We start from the raw sequence: 20,902 nt of genomic DNA, 5'->3' as shown, positions 1-20,902 counted from the left end.
ATCCAGAGAGAGAGAGATAGAGAGAGAGAGAGAGGTGAGAGAGCAGAGACAGGGAGGAAGGAAGTTTAGATAAGAGGCTATAAATGGCCACGCTATCATGGAGGGCAGAGTGGCAGAGAGGAGGAGGAAGAGGGGAAAGGAGGGGCGAGGGGAGGGAGGGGGGGAGGTGGCTACTGCCAAAGCTTTGGACATGTAATACCAGCTTCACTGACTGGTAGACTAACACACACAGACATGCAGGCGCGCGCACGCACGCACGCACGCACACACCAAAGTCATGAATAAGGGCCCCATTGTGTAGCAGGTCAAATAAAACTCATAATGAGGACCACAAGGACATAATAAGATTGGAGAGACGCTGTTTGCTTGTGCAGGGTGTGTGTGTGTGTGTGTGTGTGTGTGTGTGTGCGCGCGCACGCGCGTCTGCATGTGTGTGCGTTTGTGGGTCTCAGTGTTTAGCCTCAGTGGCGTTTTCGCGCAAAGTGAGGGAATCAACAAAGCACCACCCATCACCCAGCCCCCCCCCCCCATGCCACATCCCTCCTCCGTCCAATCGCAGCCCCGTATTACCAGCCCCCCCACACGCCCATCCCGCAGCCGTCCAATTGCAGCCTGACCCCCGCCGGCCCCCACCCACACCGTCGGAGACCCCACTGTTGACCGACTTGTCTGAAACGAGGAGCTCTCTTCGTGCAGACGCCCCCCACCCAACCCTAACCCCCCCCCCCCCCCCCCCCCCAAACACACACACACAAACACAGCACCCCAAGTAGGAGAGAACAGGAGAGGGCCTTTGGTGCTCACTCAACTGTGAGTGACGTAAACAGACCCCGGACTCTCACCCCTGACCCCAAGCAACTCCCTCTGCTCCAGCAAGGACAAGAGAGAAGGACAAGAGGAGGGAGGGAGGGGGGGGGGGGAGTGAGAGCTGGGGGGGGGGGGGGAATGCAATAGAGGGAAGGGCTTGAGGAAGAGGCAGAGAGAAAAGGGTGGCGAGTGGGAGTGAACAGAAGAAGGGGGGGGGGGGGGAAGTGAAGCGACAGTGATGAACAGCGCAGGGGAGAGGGGGAACTGTGGGAAAATAGGGATGGGGCTTAACTGCGGATCGTCATCTCTTCACCCTCTATCCCTCTCTCCTTCTCCTCACCCTTCATCCCTCCCTCCTTCTCCTCACCCTTCATCCCTCCCTCCTTCTCCTCACCCTTCATCCCTCCCTCCTTCTCCTCACCCTCTATCCCTCCCTCCCTCCTTCTCACCCTCTATTCCTCCCTCCTTCTCCTCACCCTTTATCTCCCTCCTTCTCCTCACCCCGTTAACCTCTCTCCTTCAACTCACCCTTTATCTCCCTCCTTCTCCTCACCCCGTTAACCTCTCTCCTTCTCCTCACCCTCCCTCCTTCTCATTACCCTCCACCCATCCCCCCATCTCCTCCCCTCCCGCCCTTTCTCCCTAGGCCAGATGGAGCCAGGAGAGAAAGTGTTCATTCATGAGGATTGTTAACTTCACCTAACGCACCCCCACTGCCCAGCAGGCACCCCCTGGCATGGGGGGCAAAGAGGTAGACTGGAGGTCTCTACATTACAGCATCTCCACACTGCTTTAGAGGGCTGTGCATTGCGTTGTTGACACCGAATACTACATAACCCTGGTCCTAGCCCTACACTACTCTACATAACCCTGGTCTTAGCCCTACACTGCTCCACATAACCCTGGTCTTAGCCTTACACTACTCTACATAACACAGGTCCTAGCCCTAGACTACTCTACATAACCCTGGTCTTAGGCCTACACTGCTCCACATAACCCTGGTCATAACCCTACACTACTTTACATAACCATGGTCATAACCCTATACTACACTACATAACCCTGGTCATAACCCTATACTACACTACATAACCCTGGTCATAACCCTATACTACACTACATAACCCTGGTCATAACCCTATACTACACTACATAACCCTGGTTAAAACCCTATACTACTTTACATGACCCTGGTCATAACCCTATACTACACTACATAACCCTGGTCATAACCCTATACTACACTACATAACCCTGGTCATAACCCTATACTACACTACATAACCCTGGTCATAACCCTATACTACACTACATAACCCTGGTCATAACCCTATACTACACTACATAACCCTGGTCATAACCCTATACTACACTACATAACCCTGGTTAAAACCCTATACTACTTTACATGGCCCTGGTCATAACCCTATACTACTTTACCTAACCCTGGTCATAACCCTATACTACTTTACATGACCCCTCCACTGAACAGATAACAGATCAGCAGACTGGTGTGATCCAGCGTGGCCTCGTTCCAGCTGACATCTTCACAGGTCCTCTACTGTCTGCTGTAGCCTTCCTGGAAACACACACGTTTCTGTTGTCTCCCTCTTTTCTTTTGTGTGCGTCGTTCTCTACAAACACTTTACACACACACACACACACACTCTCGTTCTGTCCTACTACTACACACACACACACAGTGTGACACACACACAGCTCCGACGCACCTGGAGTCTTTACATTACCGCCCTCCTCCTACATACTCTTTCCCACCAATTCATCAGGCCCCTCTCTTTCTCTAAGCCCCGCACCCTCCCCATCCCCCATCCACGACCCCCTCAGACATACACACCAACTCCTACCCAGCAACACACACACACACACACTATCCTGTTTAAACACACTTTCTCACACAGACACACACCCCCCCCATCCCGAGGCCCCAGGAAGCTCTGGCTGTGAGCTCTTAACTGAAACCAGCTGTTAGAAATACCAGAATGATGAACACACACACACACACACACACTTCACCCTTGCACAATCAGGGTTTATTACTGCGTGAGGTATGAGGTCACTGTACGGCTGGCGCTGGAAGCAAAAGTTACAGCCTCTTTAAAAAAATAAAATAAAAAAACCAAAATACATACACAACTCATCTCGTCGGGACGAGAAACCCACCAATGAGAAGACACGCTAAAAGGTGCCTCTTCCCTTTGTCCCGTCAGGCTTGTCCTTCCCCTCCCAGGAGCAGCGCCCAGGCAGGCCATGCCCAAGAGCTCCCCCCCATGTCCTGGGCAGGCCCGCGGGCTGGAGAGCCGTCTGTTTGGAGCCATACTGCCAGAGGGGGGGGGAACCCCACGTGCCAACGCTGGACAGCAAGGCCCGGGAGCGGGCCAGCCGCAAACGGCGCGCCGTGCGGGGGGGGGGGGAATCAAATCCGGGAGCTTCTTGGCAGCGTGAGGCGACGGGGCAAAGCCGTTGAGCCAGGCGTCCGAGACAAAGACTGCAGGGTTGTTGCAGGGCGTTCTCTCTTATCGGTAACGAGATAGCAGCTTGATCCGGGAAGGAATACGTCGGGGTTGGGTTAGCAACCCCGGGGCGATGAGTGAACAGGCGTGTGCGTTCCCCCCCCCCCCCCCCCCAAAAAAAAGTGTGTGTTTAAGAGGCAAGTGCGCATGCGAGCGTGGGGGGGGGGGGGGGAATGTGTGTGTAAAGGTTGTTGCTTTTGACAAGCTTCTGTCCCGGTATTTTAAGACCTGGAAGACAATGAGGAGCAAACACGGTCATGGAGGAATGGTCCTGCTGCCAGGAGAGGCTCACTTAAACTAAACAAACAAGGAGACCTTTACACAGCACAGGAGGGAGGCCTGTCAACACCACCCACCTTCGAGAGAGAGAGAGAGAGAGAGAGAGAGAGAGAGAGAGAGAGAGAGACAGAGAGAGACAGAGAGAGACAGAGAGAGACAGAGAGAGACAGAAGGTGGAACTTTGTCATGGTTGATACAGCATTTTTTTTTTTTTTTTTTATCTTTTATCTATTCACATCTCTCCACCCTGCTATTCACCGCTGCTCAAGGGTGACACCCAGGTGTGTGTGTGAAGGGGCAGTCACCCAGGTGTGTGTGTGTGTGTGTGGCGGGCACGTCTCAAGACTCCTGGACTTTTCCCCCCCTCTCTGTCCGAAAACACTTTTTTAACAAACTCGACTTTGTTATGGCCGCGTGTGCCCCGCACACGCCCCCCAGATGTGTCCGGGAGGTGCGAGGTGGACGACTGCGGGGAGGCGGCCGGTGGGGAGAGGCTCGGAGACAGCCTGGCGCAGGCTGTGTGTACGTTCCGGCAAGCAGGGGCAGACGGGTACAGTAAACAGGGCCGTGTTATGGGTCAGCTAGCCCCCGGCTAGCGTTAGCATGTTTACCTTCCTCGCAGACGAAACGGGCGCGCCACGCACACACACACGTTTTTCCCTTGTCTTTTTTTTTTTTTTTTTTTTTACGCCATCCTACTGACAGGGCTGAAAAGTACACAGACTTTCCATTGTGCCCTGAGAAGTCTGGAGGAGGAAGGGTGAGGAGGGCTGGCGAAAAGGGGTGGGGTGTGTGTGTGTGTGTGTGTGTGTGGGGGAGGGGTGGCGGAGAGTGTTGGAGTATCAACCCACTCTGCTGACTAAAGTCAACATGTTCCGTTCCCTCCGCGCCCATGTGGGCTGAACACACACACACACACACACACACACAGGACGGGAGATAGGTGAGATGCGGGGATGATACCAGCACACACCTGATACTGTGTGTGTGTGTGTGTGTGTGTCGTGCATCAGTCTGGGTGTCCCGGTGGACCGTGTGTGTAACTGTGTGTTAGTATAATGAGGTGTAATGCTCCCCTGCGGAGACCTGCATGAGGACCATTTACCCCCTGCTAACGACAACAATGACCCATGAACACACGAGGAGGGGAACACACAGGAATGCAGGTGTGTGCCTGTGTGCGTGTGTGTGTGTGTGTGTGTGCAAGGGGCCTGAGCGCCACTGCCCCGCATTACAAAGCAGCAAGTAAATCCACCAAAGCAGGACTTGCTAAAGCACATCACCAACATTAGCGCCGAGACCACCGTCGGCTAACTGTGTCAAACATTCGAAACAACCGCACCAAATCCGTTCGGAATTCACCTGACCCGCTAAAACACTGCCCACCCCAAGGCAGGGCATCAACGGAGGCCATTATGTCAACATGAAGGAAAGGGAGGGGGGGGGGGGTCAGACTTAGGGAAACACAAGTGCGGTCGTAATCCCCCTCCGTGGAACTCTGGCGCAAACCCACCGTGTCACTGGGCCCGGGGGCTAACGCGGCCGAAACTGCAACTTGGCGGTATGAGCTGGCGACGATGGAAACGGCAGACAGACGGCCACATTCCTGCAGCAGCCAGGCCTTTAACAGGGGCTCTGTCAGGGCCTGTCCGGGGCCGCGCACCAGCACGCATTGTGTTATCGCAACAGGTCGAGCGCACTCATTCACACGCGTACAACATGTCGGCCTCGAAATGCTCACAATAGGCCACTTTCATAGACACTGCGAGGACGCGGTGCCCGGTCCGGCCAGGCACAGTGTCCTCAGTCATACCAGAAGGAAGGGCAGCTCACTGGAGCCTTTAGAATGACTAAGCCTAATGCGGGGGACACACAGACCCACACAAAAGCCGCGCGGTTCTGAAAGTACCAACTTCTCAATGCATGGCTGCACACAATAAACACCACCACCCAGGCTAAAGCCATCCGTGCAATCTGTCTCGTCTGTCACTGGTGTGTGTGTGCGTGTGTGTGCAGAAGTTTAGGATTGCTTGCTTAGGCTTATTTCCCCCTGCAGGCAAATATCTCATATCGCCTTAACTCACCCACCCAGTATCACAAAGCACAGTATCGGTGTCTAAAAATCAGGTATCCTAACTCCAAAAAACGGTGTTAGTGGAGTAACATTATACACGCATACACTTGTTTGCGAGTGTACATGCGCATTTTTCTTTATGTGTGTGACTTGATGACTCACCGTCCGGGCTCCGGGAGAGAGGGCTCCATTGGTAAGGTAAGGGTTACCAAGGTTACTGAGGTTAGCGAGGTCTGGGATCATCAGGAATGGATAACCAGCATATGGGGAAGGCTTGAACAACCCTCCATCCTGTTGTCTCCTCAAAGCTGACAGGAAACAATTCAGGAACATGGTCATGGTGTGTGACTGAATTCTTAATAGGAAATGCAGGGTTGGCTTACTACAAATATCCTTGAACCCAAGGAGAGAGGGGTCATTTCATTGCTGTCATATAAACTTTAGCGTTCTACAGAGATGGAGTTTTACCTTCGGCAAAGAACTCTCTCTGTCGGACATAACTTTCCAAGTCTGGTCTGGGCCGGGGGCGTCTGTCAGCCTGTAGATACACATTGACAGGAAAACAAAGGCAATCACATGATGTCCGTCTCACAAACTGAATTGATCGCTTCGTTGAGTTGATTATTTTACTACTTGAGTAAGTAGCAAATAACACTGCAGCGGGCTAAACTTGCTAGGTAGCTTGCTACGTCGTCGGCTGGCTAAATGTTTTAGCTAGCGTTAGCTGCCTTGAAGCTAGTGTTAGCTACCTATGCTACTAAGTTAGCTTGCCTACCTCGGAGTCGGAGGAACTGCTGTTGTTTTCGGATTCGTTGACCAGAGAGGACTTGACGTCGTCTAGATCACGTTCGGCAGAAACATTTTCCGAGATCTTCTCCTCCTGTTCCCCTTCGTCTTTGAAAGATATCAACTCGTCGTTCGCTCCCAAGTCATCCCCTCCTCCACCGTTCAACTGCGGCATGTTGAAATTTGTGTAACAAACTATGTTGTTGTTGTTGCTAGCTAGCTACTGTCTCCGTTTAGACAAACGCATCTATCGAATCCGATTAGATAGCCAGCATATCTTATCCTACTTTAAACCCAGCTACAATGTGAACTCAATTAAAATTTAAGTAAGCTTGCTAGCTTTTCAACTGGGTATTTTCTGTGTAAAGTCGCCAGCCAACATTCAATGCACGTTCATTTTCTTGCTTGCTCAAATTCCTGAGGGTGGGCGCTCGTCTTCCTTCTTGTCGCGTCTCTCCAGACAGGAAAAAGTAGAAACTGCAAGTCACTTAGATTAAAAAACCACACACATCCAGATAGTAAAATCCATATGTGCAATTTTTTTTGATAAACTTGCAACGTTACTAACAATGGAAAAATCGAGAGAAAAGACAAATGACAAAGAAAGCAGTAAGCTATTGACGCCTGTAGCGAGCGCTGTACACGCGCCACAAAAAAAAAGTTTCTGAGCTGTGTGTTCCAGAGGAAATATGTCAGATCCGCTGTCGGCAGTGCTATTTACTTATTTCCCGACGATTATCCAATTTGCACGATGTGTAACGTCCATTGACGGCATTTAAAGAGGTCGTTTCCGCATATTAAAATCCTTGCTGATTCAAGACAAAATGCTTGTTGGTTGTTGTACAGAGGCGTGGGAACGTAGGGCCGCTTGGCGTTTCTGAAGTGGAGTGGAAGGAAAAGACTGGCCGTCGGGAGAGGCGAGGGGGAGGAGACTAGAAGCGAATGGTCCTGGGCAGATCCAGGATCCGTTTAAATATCCAAAGCTCAAACCCCACCAATGTTCAGGGAAAATGTCCAACTGATCATAAAACAGTAAGCAATGGCAACAATTTCACCCCAGACTCCAAGGGAGACAAGGGAAGGAAGGGGGAGGTGTTTGGGCGGAAAAACGACCCCTCTTTCAGTTTCTAGGGTGCCGTTCAAAACCAGCCTTCTTGGCTCAGATTGAATAAGGCCGTCCAACTACGAGTTTGGAGTTGTTCCTTGCGCTGATAGATAAATAGAATACGAAAAACGTATAGAGAAGTCAGATTGTTAGATATATACACCATAAGAAGCTTTAATGCTGTATAGGACTATGACCTATTTGATTTAAATCTATGTAATCCAAACATTGGACATATCGTGTATAGTCATCTTGACTAACTTGAGATAGAATCAAAAAATTTAACTTAACGAGTTTGCAGCTGTCACGTGTTCTAGACATAGAACACGCTATGGGGGTTAGTCAGGGGCCACATACATGACCAGCTGGAATAACCATGAATGTGCAACACATGCTAAGGTCATCAGTATGGGTACACAGATCTTAACATTTAGAACAGACCCAAGTAGGAGAGGGAGAGGGGTGTTGGAAAGGAGAAATAGAGGGAGAATAATGTAAAGGAGAGAGAGAGAGAGAAAGAATGAGGCAAGAGAACAGAAAATACTGAATGGAAATAAACCATTTATGTTATGAAATCATATGGTTGTTTTTATGCTAGCTATGGATATGCAATCTTCTGCCACAGAAATCTACATAGCCAAACGAAAACACAGAATGTTTGATTCTTGTTCCCGATAAACCGAAAGCCTCCCAAGGATTATCTGGAACACAATGTCATGAGACTTAGGGTGTAGAAGAAAAAAAAACAAACATAATTTTGCCTGAACCTATATTTGTTTTAACACAACATTGTCTTGCATCACTGCAGAATCAGCATGGTGTGAACATTGTGTCATACGTTTCTCTGTCTATGCTCTCTCTTCTGCCAATGTCAGAGACCAGGACATTGTTTCTGTCATCCATCCTGATTCACTGGCTCAACAGTTTCATGCTATTGGAATTCCAAGTGTAAAAATTCCATGAAAGTCCTTTGTGCAGACAACGTGTGTGTGTGTGTGCGTGTATTTTTGTTGGTGGCTGGGTGGCTGTAACCAGAGCCTTTGGTTTGTTATCAGCTCTGACATCTCCCAGACTTCCCCACCCCCTCTCTCTCTCCCTCTCTCTCTCTCTCTCTCTCTCTTCTCTCTCTCTCTCTCTCTCTCTCTCTCTCTCTCTCTCTCTCTCTCTCTCTCTCTGTTCTCTCTCTCTCTGTTCTCTCTCTCTGTCTCTCTCTCTCTCTGTCTCTTTCTCTCTCTCTCTCTGTCTCTCTCTCTCTCTGTCTCTCCTCCACTCACTGTCCCTCAAGCGCTTTCTCTCTCTCTCCCTCTGTCTCTCTCCTTCTCCCCTGCCCTCTTTCTCTTTGCAGCCCTGGGGCTCCAAGACTTTGAGGGAAGAGCCCTGCTTTTGTCTGCCAGTCAATGTCTGTCTAGATGACAGTGTCTTTTTGTACCTCTGGCCTTATAGGTTTATTTGTCCACAGAAGTGACATATAAATCTTCAAATTCACCGCAGCCAACTCAAGCTGGCACACGGTGTGTTTGTGTGTGTGTGCCTGTGTAAGTTGTTAGTGCTCTACAGGTTTATCCAGCTAAAAGCCTGCTAGTGATTTGACCCTTTCAATCATCGAGGATTTGTTCAGTTTACTACTTAAAACTGCCTGCATACCAGAATGTCACCCAGCAGACTGCTGGACAACAGGTCTCTATTTAGCAGAACGGAGAGAAGGGTTCAGTCTTGCCCTGGCTGAGTCAGCAAAGGGGAGGGGGAAGCGAGAGAAAGAGAGAGGGAGAGAGAGAGAGAGGGGCACAGAGTACATGGAGTCTTGAATCCACTGGGGAAAGTAGGAAAAATGTTTTCACCACATCCGGCTTCATTTCTGCCATAAAGTGAGGGGAAGGGGGTTAGATCCCCCGAATTGGAAAGCGTTCAGGCAGAGCGGCGCGTGATTCGGCTACGAAACGTTCTCCTCTCTGAAGATGTTGTCCCGATATCCGCCATAACTGTCTCTCCACATACACGTACCTGTTAAAGGCAGTTGACGTGGGAGAGAGAGACACACGTAGCGATGAAAACCTGCAGCTGTACGTCAGTGGGAGGGGGATTAGCATTTGATAGGGTACAGTGTTTGGAATGAGGCCAGTTTCTGAAGGGCCTCTTCCTCCCACAAGTTTTGCACATCTTTGGGAAAGGGAGGGGGGGGGGTGTAAACGGAGCTGTCTCCTGCCCTCCAGTCCACCCCCCCCCCCCCCAACAAAAAAAAAACCCAATTCCCCCCCCCCTCCTCCTTAACTCTCCGCCATCCCAAGAGCCAGAAACCAAATGATTGTGGGACTGCAGCTGATGAAATGATGTGTGCGTGTGTGTTTTCCGAGTGTGGAAATACTCATCTGTGTGAGTAGTTTTGCGAGTGTGTCAGTGGGGAGGAAATCCCTCTTTTGTTCCAAAGGAAACTAAGTGTGTGTTTAGTTCGTGTGTGTGTGTGCCTGTGTGTGTGTGTTGTAGCAGAAAGAGGGCAAGACAAGGATGAGACTTTTATAAAGTGATAGCTGGAGGGAGCTCGCTAACAGCAGCATCACACATTTATGGGGGAATGGGGGGGGGGGGACACACACACAGAACAAGAGGGAGAGAAAGGAGGTGGAGCACTCTAATTGCTACCATGTTGCTCTCCATGGGGAACCTGCTGCTCACAATGGACTCGTATGTGTGAGCAATGGTCCTGTGTGCGCGTAATCGAGCGTGTGTGTGTATGAGTGAGTAAGCGATCCCCCCAAAATTGAGAATGTGCATTCGATGTATGTTACGTGTGTTAAATGTGTAACTAGACATTTATGGGTAAAAATTGTCCCCCCCCCGCAAACCACTATCTGGTCTCTACGTCTGTGTGGTTTTGTGTGTGGGGAACCTTAAGTGTGTTATGTTTCCGATCAAGCTTTCTCCATGGGACAACTGCACTGAGAGGGACAGCTGTGCTACTGGGGCTCTGTCCAGGAAGTCGAAGTCTATGAGGTGCTGCATCGGTGATCCACCAGCAGTTTTCTCATGCCTACAGGGCCACAAAGCTCTCCGCTCTGGTTGGTCAGGAGGTGTGCGGCTGACCAGCGAGGGCAGAGAAGAATGGAGGGGGGGGGGGGGGGGGAGGGGGGGAATGTTAATGGACCCTAATGAGGATGGAGCAAGGAGGTTTGTTAGGGGGGGGACGGGCTGGAGGAAGATAAGGAGAGAGTCATTCGGATAGACAAGAGTGGGGAGACAAGAGGGGAAGGACTCTGGGATGGGGGAGGGGCACGTTTTTGGTTGGGGGGGTACATGTTTGTGTGTGTGTGTGTGTGGGGGGGGGGGGGGTAGGATTGCGGGTGGGAGGGTGGGGGTTAATGAGAAGCACCAGGGGATGGTTTGCTCTTGAGCTGTGGTCTATCAATCACCCTATTCATTTACTTATACACTCATCTGGTCTCCACACATGCTAATGTGTGAGTCTGTCTGTGTGTGTGTGTGGGGGGGGGGGGGGGAGGGGAACATGTTTACACTTATGTACCAAAACATTTAAAATAGACAACATTACAAACACACACACACACACACACAACAGCAGCCCAGGGGGAAAGCTGGGCTCCAGTATCATGTGTGCCTGGGAGGGTGTCAGTGTCCAAATCGGGAGAGAAATTCTAGAACTTCACACCCATGCACGTGTAAATACACACACGTACACACACACACAAGCACACACATGCGCTTTTCATTGACATCCCTTTAAGCAACACAGTGACCTTTCAGAAAGGGATGAACTTTACTATTTCTATTGTGTCGGTAAATACATCATGCATTGTTTAGGTTTGAAATACACACATACATGCACAAAAAAACGAACAAACACATTGAATTTCACAGACATTTCAGGCTTGAGGTATTTAAGAGCGTTTTAGACTTTACAAGAATCTACACGCAAGATAACCACCCCGATCTCGCGATCTCAGTGAAACTAAATGGGAATGTATCGGATTACTAGGTTTTTAAACACAACAAGAAGAACTCTCACGAGAATGTTTGACTAATCCCATTGGTTGTTTTGTTTTTTTTGGCTCGATAGAGACACCTGCTGGGGAACGTCAGTATTGCTCTCACTTACATTATGTGGCCTGAAGTATCTGGACATCTGATCATCACATTATACAGCTAAAAAACACCAACATGATTTTGAGTGAGGAACAGAAAGGTTCCATTTAAGAGGCCACTGCAAGTTGAATCCTTCTGTTTTCTTACTCCAAACTTTCCTTCTCAACGTTTTTGGAAAGGAAAGACATAGGTGCAGTGGTCTCTGATTTTTTTCCAGATATAGTATCAAATGAATGGCTGGTGTCCAAAAGGCTGACACTTTTTCCAGTTATAGTATCAAATGAATAGCCAGTGTCCAGAAGGCTGACATTTGGTCCAGATATAGTATCAAATGAATAGCCAGTGTCCAGAAGGCTGACATTTGGTCCAGATATAGTATCAAATGAATAGCCAGTGTCCAGAAGGCTGACATTTGGTCCAGTTATAGTATCAAATGAATAGCCAGTGTCCAGAAGGCTGACATTTGGTCCAGATATAGTATCAAATGAATAGCCAGTGTCCAGAAGGCTGACATTTGGTCCAGATATAGTATCAAATGAATAGCCAGTGTCCAGAAAGCTGACATTTTGTCCAGATACAGTATCAGCTTCCCCTTCCAAAACAATGGCCATAGACACTAGAGTTGGCCTCACCTCACTTTAACCAACCAATCATCAATGGGGGCTATTTTTCATGGGTTTTTGGCAATAGCCGTCAGTTCTCCTGGTGAAAATTCAATGCTAAAGTATTGTGTGCTTCAAACTTTGTGGCAACAAATTGGGTCAGGCCTTTTCCTGTTTCAGCTTGCTAACACCCCCATCCACAAAGCAAGGTCTTTACAGAACTGTTTTGCCGAGTTTGGTGTGGAAAGACTGGGGGGGCACAGATCCCTTTGACCTTTGACCTCAGACCTAAACACCATCAAAAACATTTGAGATATTACATTTAAAAGAATTGTTTATTTTTGCCCCCAGTTCAATCTACATAATCACCCAGCATCGGTGCCATCGTACCCCTAATGCTCTTGTGACTGAAGGAAAGCAAATCCTGCATCAACATTCATTAGAAAGCCTTCCCGGGATAGTGAAGGCAGTTATATAAACTACGTGGGCAACAACAAACTCCATATCAATGCCAATTCTTTTGGAATTAGAGGTTCAACCAATACCAGTGTTCCGACCTCAGTTTTACATGCAGGGTACGGGCCCGGCCTAGTCTACTACACGTTAGACCTTATCCAATCTCTTCTTAAGAGTGCTGGTAAGGACACTTTTTGTTCTACAGTCATGGTCAACATCTTCAGCCTGTTAAATATGTACGGTTGGAGTGGAGCTTACATGAGAAGGTGCACCCACTAAGAATGTAGATGTTCAGGTTCTGACTTCTAAACCAACTGGTTTCCACATCACTGCAGAGGGCAACCTGTTCTTCAAATGTCACACAATCAATACTGACACACAAGCAATCAGTAGGCTGTGGCCGGTTAAGATTTACTCGCGCTTCTAAGATGGAATAAATTCTTTGTAATTAGTTGGTTTTGTCCTCGTTCTGGTTCTACCATTTATAAACCTGTCGGATCAAGAGCCTTGTTGTCTGAAACTGCTATTTGTAGGGATAGAGTTCAAGTGGAATTACACCTTCTTCAAGAGTTTCTGTTGACAGCGAGGGTCAAGCTCACCGAATGGCGGTAAATTTGAGTAAAAATGGCGCGGCACTTATGGCCGCCTATGAAGAAGTGGTGGATTCGAAGTTGGACACAAACTGGTGAGAGGAGCGTTATAAACGTTACATTTCACGCACAGATTATTCACAAAAACGAAATGGAGCTACTCGTTTTCTTTTTTCTTTTTTCTTGTGGTCTAAATCACAGAATTCAAGACGGCTAAAGCCTACTGCTCGTCATTTTCAAACAGGCCGACCAACTAAACAGAGGTCTTGTCAAAGGCATTCTCCCAGAGTATAAAAGAACACCTTGTCTATCTGCATACCTGTGTGTTTGTGTGTTTACAGGGCTTTGTTCACCTACGAGGGGAACAGCAATGACATTCGTCTAGCAGACAAGGGAGGCATGTGTGATTCATATGAATTTATACCTGAAAGAAAATCATGTAAATAAGCACATTACTAGTACTGTATTATGAATGTATCTGTACGATCTGTGTGGATGCGTGTAGCTGGTGGACTGGAGGAGATGGTAGAGGAGCTGAGCAGTGGGAAAGTGATGTATGCCTTCTGTAAGGTCCAGCTCGCCAACTCCAGCCTGCCCAAATTTGTCTTCATTAACTGGGTGAACAGCACACATGCACAACTACAATACACTCACAAACACACAAACCAACACCTACACAATCACATACATACGCGCAATCACACATGCAGAAACAACATTCTTTGTACAATCAGTTTCGAGGGCCAAGGGCTAGGGGGTAAACTAAGGGCTAGGGGTAAGGGGTAAGGGGGAGTATTGGGATTCGGCCTTAACACTCAGGTAATTGGTTTGTGTCCTTGTTTTCCCATTTGTGTGTGTGTTCAGACTGGTGAAGGGGTTAGGGACTCCAGAAAGGCCCTGTGTGCCAATCATGTGAGCTCTATGGCCACCTTCCTAAAGGTAGGCTTGACCTGCTTTGCTTTACAGTAATCAATAATTCATCCAGGAAATTAAAACAACCAATCATCTGCGTATGGTCTTCCCTCCAGGGAGCACATGTGACCATAAATGCTCGTGCAGAGGAGGATGTGGATCCGGAGACAATCTTGAGTAAAGTAGCCAAGGCTTCAGGGGCCAATTATAACTTTAACAAAGAGTCCTCGAAACACAGTGATGTGCCCAGAGGATCTGTGGTGAGAACACACACTAGCGCTCTTTCTTTTACACACACACACCCCAAACACACACACACACACACAGTACTAATGACCTCTCCATTAAACAGGGTTCTGTGTATCAAAAAACCAATGCTTTGGAGGAGATTCAAAAAACCAACAAAGACAACTTCTGGGCCCAGTCTCAGGTAGGAACAGATGAACGTTTGAACTCATTCCTGAAAGAAAATGGACATATTTCAATCAGTTAAAATGCTTCTTAACATATTTTCAAAAAAACATTGGATCATTTGCAAATGATCCAATTTCTCTCTCAGAGGGATGAGGAAGCCCGTCGTCAGGACGACAGCAGGAGGGCAGAGGAAGACCGGCAGAGGACGGAGAGGGAGAGAAAGGAGAGAGATGAACTGGAAGCGGCGCAGAGAGACCGGAAGGCAAAGGAGAGAGCCTCTGTGATAGACCAGCAGAAGTCTGTCACTCCTCACTCGACGATGCATACTCTGGATATCTTTAAATAGCAAGAATACATGTTGTATACTGTGCAACATTGACAGTGTGTGTGTGTGTGTGTGTGACAGGAGCTATCAAATGCAACAGGAAAAAGAGGTTGCAGAGCATCAGCGGCAACAAACGGTGAGCTGACCTTTCACCCGCTGCCAAACGCTCTGGCAGGGGAACACGTCAGGCTGGACGTTCACAGACATGAGGGCCCGCGGGACATCCGTGTTGTTTGTGGGGGTGTTTGACAGTTGAGATCCTCCCACTTTCAGGAGCAGCAGGAGAGTGTACAGAAGCCTTCCAGGGGGATTCACTCCGCTGCCTCTGTGCAGAAAGCGAACGTGAGTCTACTTGAACATCGGGAGGGGGGAACGTTCGAGGCTTACAATGCACAGTATTATAATACACCACATGGCTTGATCTGTGTCACTAATAGGAGGCTGCAAGTTTGATCTCTCAGAGGTCGTTTAACCCTAAAGACGTATTCAAACAGAGAGATCAGAGTACAGGACTGAACAGTGGATCAGCTACATTCAAACCTGGTAAAAAAAAAAAAAACAAGACAAAAAAATTGTTTCTCCTGTATTGGTTGCACAAATGCAAAAAGACAAACTTGCTGCCTCTCTCTCCTCCTCCCCGCCGGTCTTGTGATCTCAGGGAGGCTACAGAGCCCGTTCCTGTCCCAGAAGTCCACTGAGAGAGAAGCTCCATCCGAACCACTAACCCCTGCCCCCCTGCTCCCCAAGAACACTGCCTCACCTGGGCCAACTCCATCACCTGCCCTCCCTGCCTCACCTGGGCCAACTCCATCACCTGCCCTCTCTGCCTCACCTGGGCCAACTCCATCACCTGCCCTCCCTGCCTCACCCATGCCAGCACTATCACCTGCCCTCCCTGCCTCACCTGTGCCAATTCTATCACCTGTTGTTTCTGCCTCACCCGTGCCATTACTATCACCTGCCCTCCCTGCCTCACCTGTGCCAGCCCTATCACCTGCCTCACCTGTGCTATCTCCATCACCTGTTCCACTAGCTTCTTCTGTTGCACCAGCTTCGCCTTTCCAACCTGAAGGTCTGTCACACACTGACACATCAATGGAACCTCTCACCCTTAGTGCCACCATAAAGGCCTTCAAGTACATGTCATTGATGGTGTGTTAAATGAGACTTATTATGTGTGTGTTACAGAGGAGGAGTACTGGTCAGATGACTTTGACGACGATGCAGATGACGCAGCTCAGGGTAGGCAACAAAACAGCAAACCCTTTTTCCTGAACTCACTCAAGCACACGAATCCACTTCACGATCCACCTCGCCCCCACACATAGCGTCGCCAAGGTAACGAACCCCCAGCACACAAAAGACTTCCTTCTCTTTCTCTGGCTGCAGAGGGGCCCATCGGTCGAGACGACCTGTACATTGGCACCCAGGAAGTGGCTGTGACGGGGGATGACGGAGGACTGTATGAGGACGTTCGCCAGATCACATCCACCGTGAGTCGACACAAGCTGCTTTCGGGGCTCCCCTTCTTCTGTCGCACCACTGGGCTTCACCAGTGCCAACACAGGGGAGGAGGTGGGGCAGGGGAGAACACACGCAGTCATACAGGGGCTTCACATTTACACTTAAGTCATTTAGCAGACGCTCTTGTCCAGAGCGACTTACAGTAGGCACAGGGACATTCTCCCCCCCCTCCCCGAGGCAAGCAGGGTGAAGTGCCTTGCCCAGCGACACAACGTCGTCTGGCACGGGCAGGAGTCTCACCGGCAACCTTCTGATTAGTGGCCCAAATCCCTAACCGCTAAGCCATCTGACTGTTTTCCTCTGTCTTAGGTGGAGGAGCTAGAAGCGGCGGGTTTTGAAAAGGGCACCTGTGCCAGAGCCCTCTATGATTACCAGGCTGGTGAGTTGTCCTCTCCTCCTTGGGCTCAATTCTAATATTTGTGTGAATTCTTTGTCCATGCTTCCTCTATTTTTCTCATTGTGTTATTTGCCCTTGAACGCAGCTGATGACTCCGAGATCACCTTTGACCCTGATGACATCATCAGTGGGATTGATATGGTGGATGAGGGTTGGTGGAGAGGATTTGGACCAGATGGACACTATGGAATGTTCCCAGCCAATTATGTTCAGCTTCTGTAGACCTTTCGACCAATCTTAACAGTGACAATTCTACTGTCTCCAAAATGTTATTTCATGGAAATATTTTCAGTGTTTCAACTCTGAGATATCAATCTTTATCAGATCAATAAAAACATACAATATAATTAGGTCAGTTGTTTGATGTTGAAAATCAAAATGTCCTCCATGGGTGGCGTAAACTTCAAAACAGCGACGATGTGCTTGTGTACTCATAAACAAGTGGCTGACATGAAGTCGAACATGTTAGTGTATAGGACTATTCAATGCTCATAGTCTGTACATTGTAAAAACTCATAGCCAGTAGGCTTACAAGAGTAAAGAAATGATCAGTGTCTGTACTGCTGCGGCCGTTATATTACCCACCATACTAAAAAGGTATAATACTGGTACAAATTTAAATGACGTTTACGGATTGATTTCTAATGACGCGTTTGGCAGCAAAATAAGAACCGTACGTCATATTTTTGCGACTGTTAGATGAACTACATACGTCATTAGTCAGCAACACCACCAGTTGTGAAAGGCTGAGAGGAGAAATGGCTGCAAGGTTACTGGGGGGATCAGGGAGGCTACAGAGCCCGTTCCTGTCCCAGAAGTCCACTGAGAGAGAAGCTCCATCCGAACCACTAACCCCTGCCCCCCTGCTCCCCAAGAACACTGCCTCACCTGGGCCAACTCCATCACCTGCCCTCCCTGCCTCACCCATGCCAGCACTATCACCTTCCTTCCCAGCCTCACCTGTGCCAATTGTATCACCTGTTGTTTCTGCCTCACCCGTGCCATTACTATCACCTGCCCTCCCTGCCTCACCTGTGCCAGCCCTATCACCTGCCTCACCTGTGCTATCTCCATCACCTGTTCCACGAGCTTCTTCTGTTGCACCAGCTTCGCCTTTCCAACCTGAAGGTCTGTCACACACTGACACATCAATGGAACCTCTCACCCTTAGTGCCACCATAAAGGCCTTCAAGTACATGTCATTGATGGTGTGTTAAATGAGACTTATTATGTGTGTGTTACAGAGGAGGAGTACTGGTCAGATGACTTTGACGACGATGCAGATGACGCAGCTCAGGGTAGGCAACAAAACAGCAAACCCTTTTTCCTGAACTCACTCAAGCACACGAATCCACTTCACGATCCACCTCGCCCCCACACATAGCGTCGCTAAGGTAACAAACCCCCAGCACACAAAAGACTTTCTTCTCTTTCTCTGGCTGCAGAGGGGCCCATCGGTCGAGACGACCTGTACATTGGCACCCAGGAAGTGGCTGTGACGGGGGATGACGGAGGACTGTATGAGAAGGGGCGGGTTTTGAAAAGGGAACCTGTGCCAGGCTGGTAAGTTGTCCTCTCCTCCTTGGGCTCAATTCTAATATTTGTGTGAATTCTTTGTCCATGCGCCCTCTATTTTTCTCATTGTGTTATTTGCCCTTGTACGCAGCTGATGACTCCGAGATCACCTTTGACCCTGATGACATCATCATATTTCTCTTACATTTAAATTAAGTGAAAAATTGAGCAATCTTTTACAAGGAAATTAAAGTGCAAATAGGATGATTGATTACTAATTTCATTTTTGAGTCAAATGCAGCCACATTCTTAAAATGAAAAAGCATTTCTGCAAATGCATTAAAATTAAAATTTTGGTCACGATTTGCTTCCTTACAGTAGGCCTACAAGAGTTATGAAATGATCAGTGTCTGTACTGCTCCGGCCGTTTTATTACCCACCATACTAAAAAGGTATACTGGTACAATTTAAATGACGATTACGGATTGATTTCTACTGACGCGTTCGGCAGCAAAATCAGAACGGTACGTCATATTTTTGCGACTGTTAGATGAATTACATACGTCATTAGTCAGCAACACCACCAGTTGTGAAAGGCTGAAAGGAGAAATGGCTGCAAGGTTACTGCTTCGCTCAGCTCTTAGAGCAGCCACAACATGCCGGGCTGCCCCGGTTCCTGCTCTTGCCCGTGGAATGGCGGTGGGAGGTGAGCTGGAAACGTATAAACAAGATAAAGCTAACGAATGCATGCGACCCCATAATATCGTACAATTGTCTGCCAAGGACAGTCTAGATAGCTCTCGCTAATTCGTACGGCTCAATGTTTCGTCATTGATGCTATCGTGGTTGTTAGCTCTGGAGCTAGTTAGCGAAATGTCATCTAATCGTAACCTAGCTAGCTAGGCTATCAAAGTACAGTTAGTTACTTTGGTCTGACCAGCTTCACATGTGTGGAATATTTATTTAGCTTAACCTTTCTTAGTGACTGCCATTGATTGTACATTATAAAGCTAGCTAGTCAGCACGGAAGTAGCCATTTTGCTAGTAGCGAAAACCTTCAGTGTCAGCTGTCAACATGGTTGGCTAACAGGACGCAACTTGCTAGCTAGCTAATGACACTGATGTTTTCTTACAGGAATCCCCACTGATGAAGAGCAAGCCACTGGCATGGAAAAGAAAATCATGACTGCGCTAAAGGAGGGAGCGGTAAGCCTTTACGATTAAGTTATAGCTAACTAGACAATTGCATTCCACTTTGAAAAGATTAACGTGTCGTCCAGGTCATGACGTACAAGCTAGTATGCTATCATCTCCACATCTACATGTATTCAAGTTCTCCATGTAATTCCTCGCGATTCACATTTCGTCTCGCCAGGATCCGTACAGCATGCTGAAGCCCAAGGAGTATGCGGGGTCAAAGTCGGACCCCCATCTTGTGCCCTCCATAACCACCAAAAGGATTGTTGGTTGTGTCTGTACGTAATTGGGGCTTTTTCTTTCAATTCATCTTCCCATTCTTCCAGTAACTAGCTAGTAATCGAACGAACCAGTTTGTAGTCATCACTTTATCATGGATTGAAGATGACGTATAATCTCTCTCGTTGTAGGTGAGGAGGACAACACGGCTGTTGTGTGGTTTTGGCTCCACCAGGGGGAGGCACAGCGCTGCCCCTCCTGCGGCTCGCACTACAAGCTGGTGCCCCATGAGCTGCCCCACTAAATTACACCCGTTTATTCTATTCAACTGTCATACCTTTTCTCCTGCTTTGACATGTACGTTACATTCACCGAAAGATTCCAGCAACCGTAGAGCGAGATGAAGAAGGATCAGAGAGTTTTCCTCCAAGTCCAAATGAAGCAGTGGTACAGTCCAGATTTTTGGCTGTGACCAGTTTCCTGTCTGGTTCACTTAGGTCACCGTTGTCTCATCTCTCTTTGTTTCGCTCTAGTCTTTACTTGATCGTTTTACTTCCTAACCTCAAAAGTCTGCTTACTCGACCTATCATTTTGTGACTTCCCTTGGGTCAGTTCTTATGGTATGGGACTCAATGTTATTTTATCAAACAATTCCATAAAACAGTTTACAGACAAACACATGTACTGTATAGTGTTACGCGATCCAATTGCTCTTATGACAACAATAAAGTTGAACTCCTAATGTCTTTTGTCTTCCATCACGTTAGAAAATAGTGAATACTAAAATGTACCACTCTGCCCTAGCATTTAAATACAGTCCTATTGTGGCTGGTCTGCAGCTATCAGTGGAATGATGAATTTGCTGTTAGAAGAGATATAATAATCGAAATTTGTGGAAAAAAACATTTGAAAATGTATTCTGACGTATGCTGCGCGACGCAGTATGAGGAGATCATGCCTCTGGAACAGGGGTTCCCAATCCTGGTCCTCGGGCCTCCCTGCCCTGCATTTTTTAGATGTTTCTCTGCTCCAACACACCCGATTCCAATGAATGGGTCGTTATCTAGTTATGTA

At 48.3% G+C, this 20,902-nt stretch overlaps 3 protein-coding genes and 1 long non-coding RNA gene across 4 annotated transcripts in view; 3 read left to right on the top strand and 1 right to left on the bottom strand.

The window, feature by feature from the left end:
* tcf7l1a (transcription factor 7 like 1a) overlaps window positions 1–7,388 on the bottom strand; it is a 14,135-nt gene extending 6,747 nt beyond the window's left edge. Inside the window, 3 exon segments of the mRNA XM_084693657.1 lie at window positions 5,854–5,999; window positions 6,160–6,229; window positions 6,467–7,388. Coding sequence (XP_084549783.1) covers window positions 5,854–5,999; window positions 6,160–6,229; window positions 6,467–6,652 — 402 coding nt within the window. The 5' untranslated portion in view covers window positions 6,653–7,388.
* Window positions 7,389–13,103: 5,715 nt separating this feature from the next.
* On the top strand, window positions 13,104–17,244 carry dbnla (drebrin-like a). The gene is made up of 15 exons (XM_084693824.1): window positions 13,104–13,420; window positions 13,667–13,722; window positions 13,831–13,943; window positions 14,190–14,264; window positions 14,354–14,497; window positions 14,590–14,667; window positions 14,797–14,948; window positions 15,058–15,112; window positions 15,250–15,318; window positions 15,414–15,519; window positions 15,635–16,048; window positions 16,165–16,218; window positions 16,366–16,469; window positions 16,810–16,879; window positions 16,983–17,244. Exons 1-15 carry the CDS (start codon window positions 13,338–13,340, stop codon window positions 17,117–17,119), a joined length of 1,710 nt encoding a protein of 569 aa, XP_084549950.1. The 5' UTR covers window positions 13,104–13,337; the 3' UTR covers window positions 17,120–17,244.
* A 561-nt stretch (window positions 17,245–17,805) lies between these two features.
* LOC146220572 (uncharacterized) lies at window positions 17,806–18,700 on the top strand. Its single transcript, XR_014750961.1, has 3 exons — window positions 17,806–18,195; window positions 18,343–18,460; window positions 18,564–18,700. It is a non-coding gene; the product is annotated as an uncharacterized LOC146220572 (long non-coding RNA).
* A 260-nt stretch (window positions 18,701–18,960) lies between these two features.
* On the top strand, window positions 18,961–20,570 carry cox5ba (cytochrome c oxidase subunit 5Ba). Its single transcript, XM_084693678.1, has 4 exons — window positions 18,961–19,118; window positions 19,548–19,618; window positions 19,788–19,887; window positions 20,020–20,570. The coding sequence occupies exons 1-4, from the start codon at window positions 19,022–19,024 to the stop codon at window positions 20,130–20,132; spliced, it is 381 nt and encodes a 126-aa protein (XP_084549804.1). The 5' UTR covers window positions 18,961–19,021; the 3' UTR covers window positions 20,133–20,570.
* Window positions 20,571–20,902: the final 332 nt, after the last annotated feature.

This window comes from Hypomesus nipponensis, chromosome 27 (assembly GCF_054491055.1).
Source record: "Hypomesus nipponensis isolate SF chromosome 27, ASM5449105v1, whole genome shotgun sequence".
In the NCBI taxonomy this organism is placed as follows: Eukaryota; Metazoa; Chordata; class Actinopteri; order Osmeriformes; family Osmeridae; genus Hypomesus; species Hypomesus nipponensis.
Note: the sequence above shows the minus strand (reverse complement) of the source record. Positions and strands in the feature narration are given on the sequence as shown.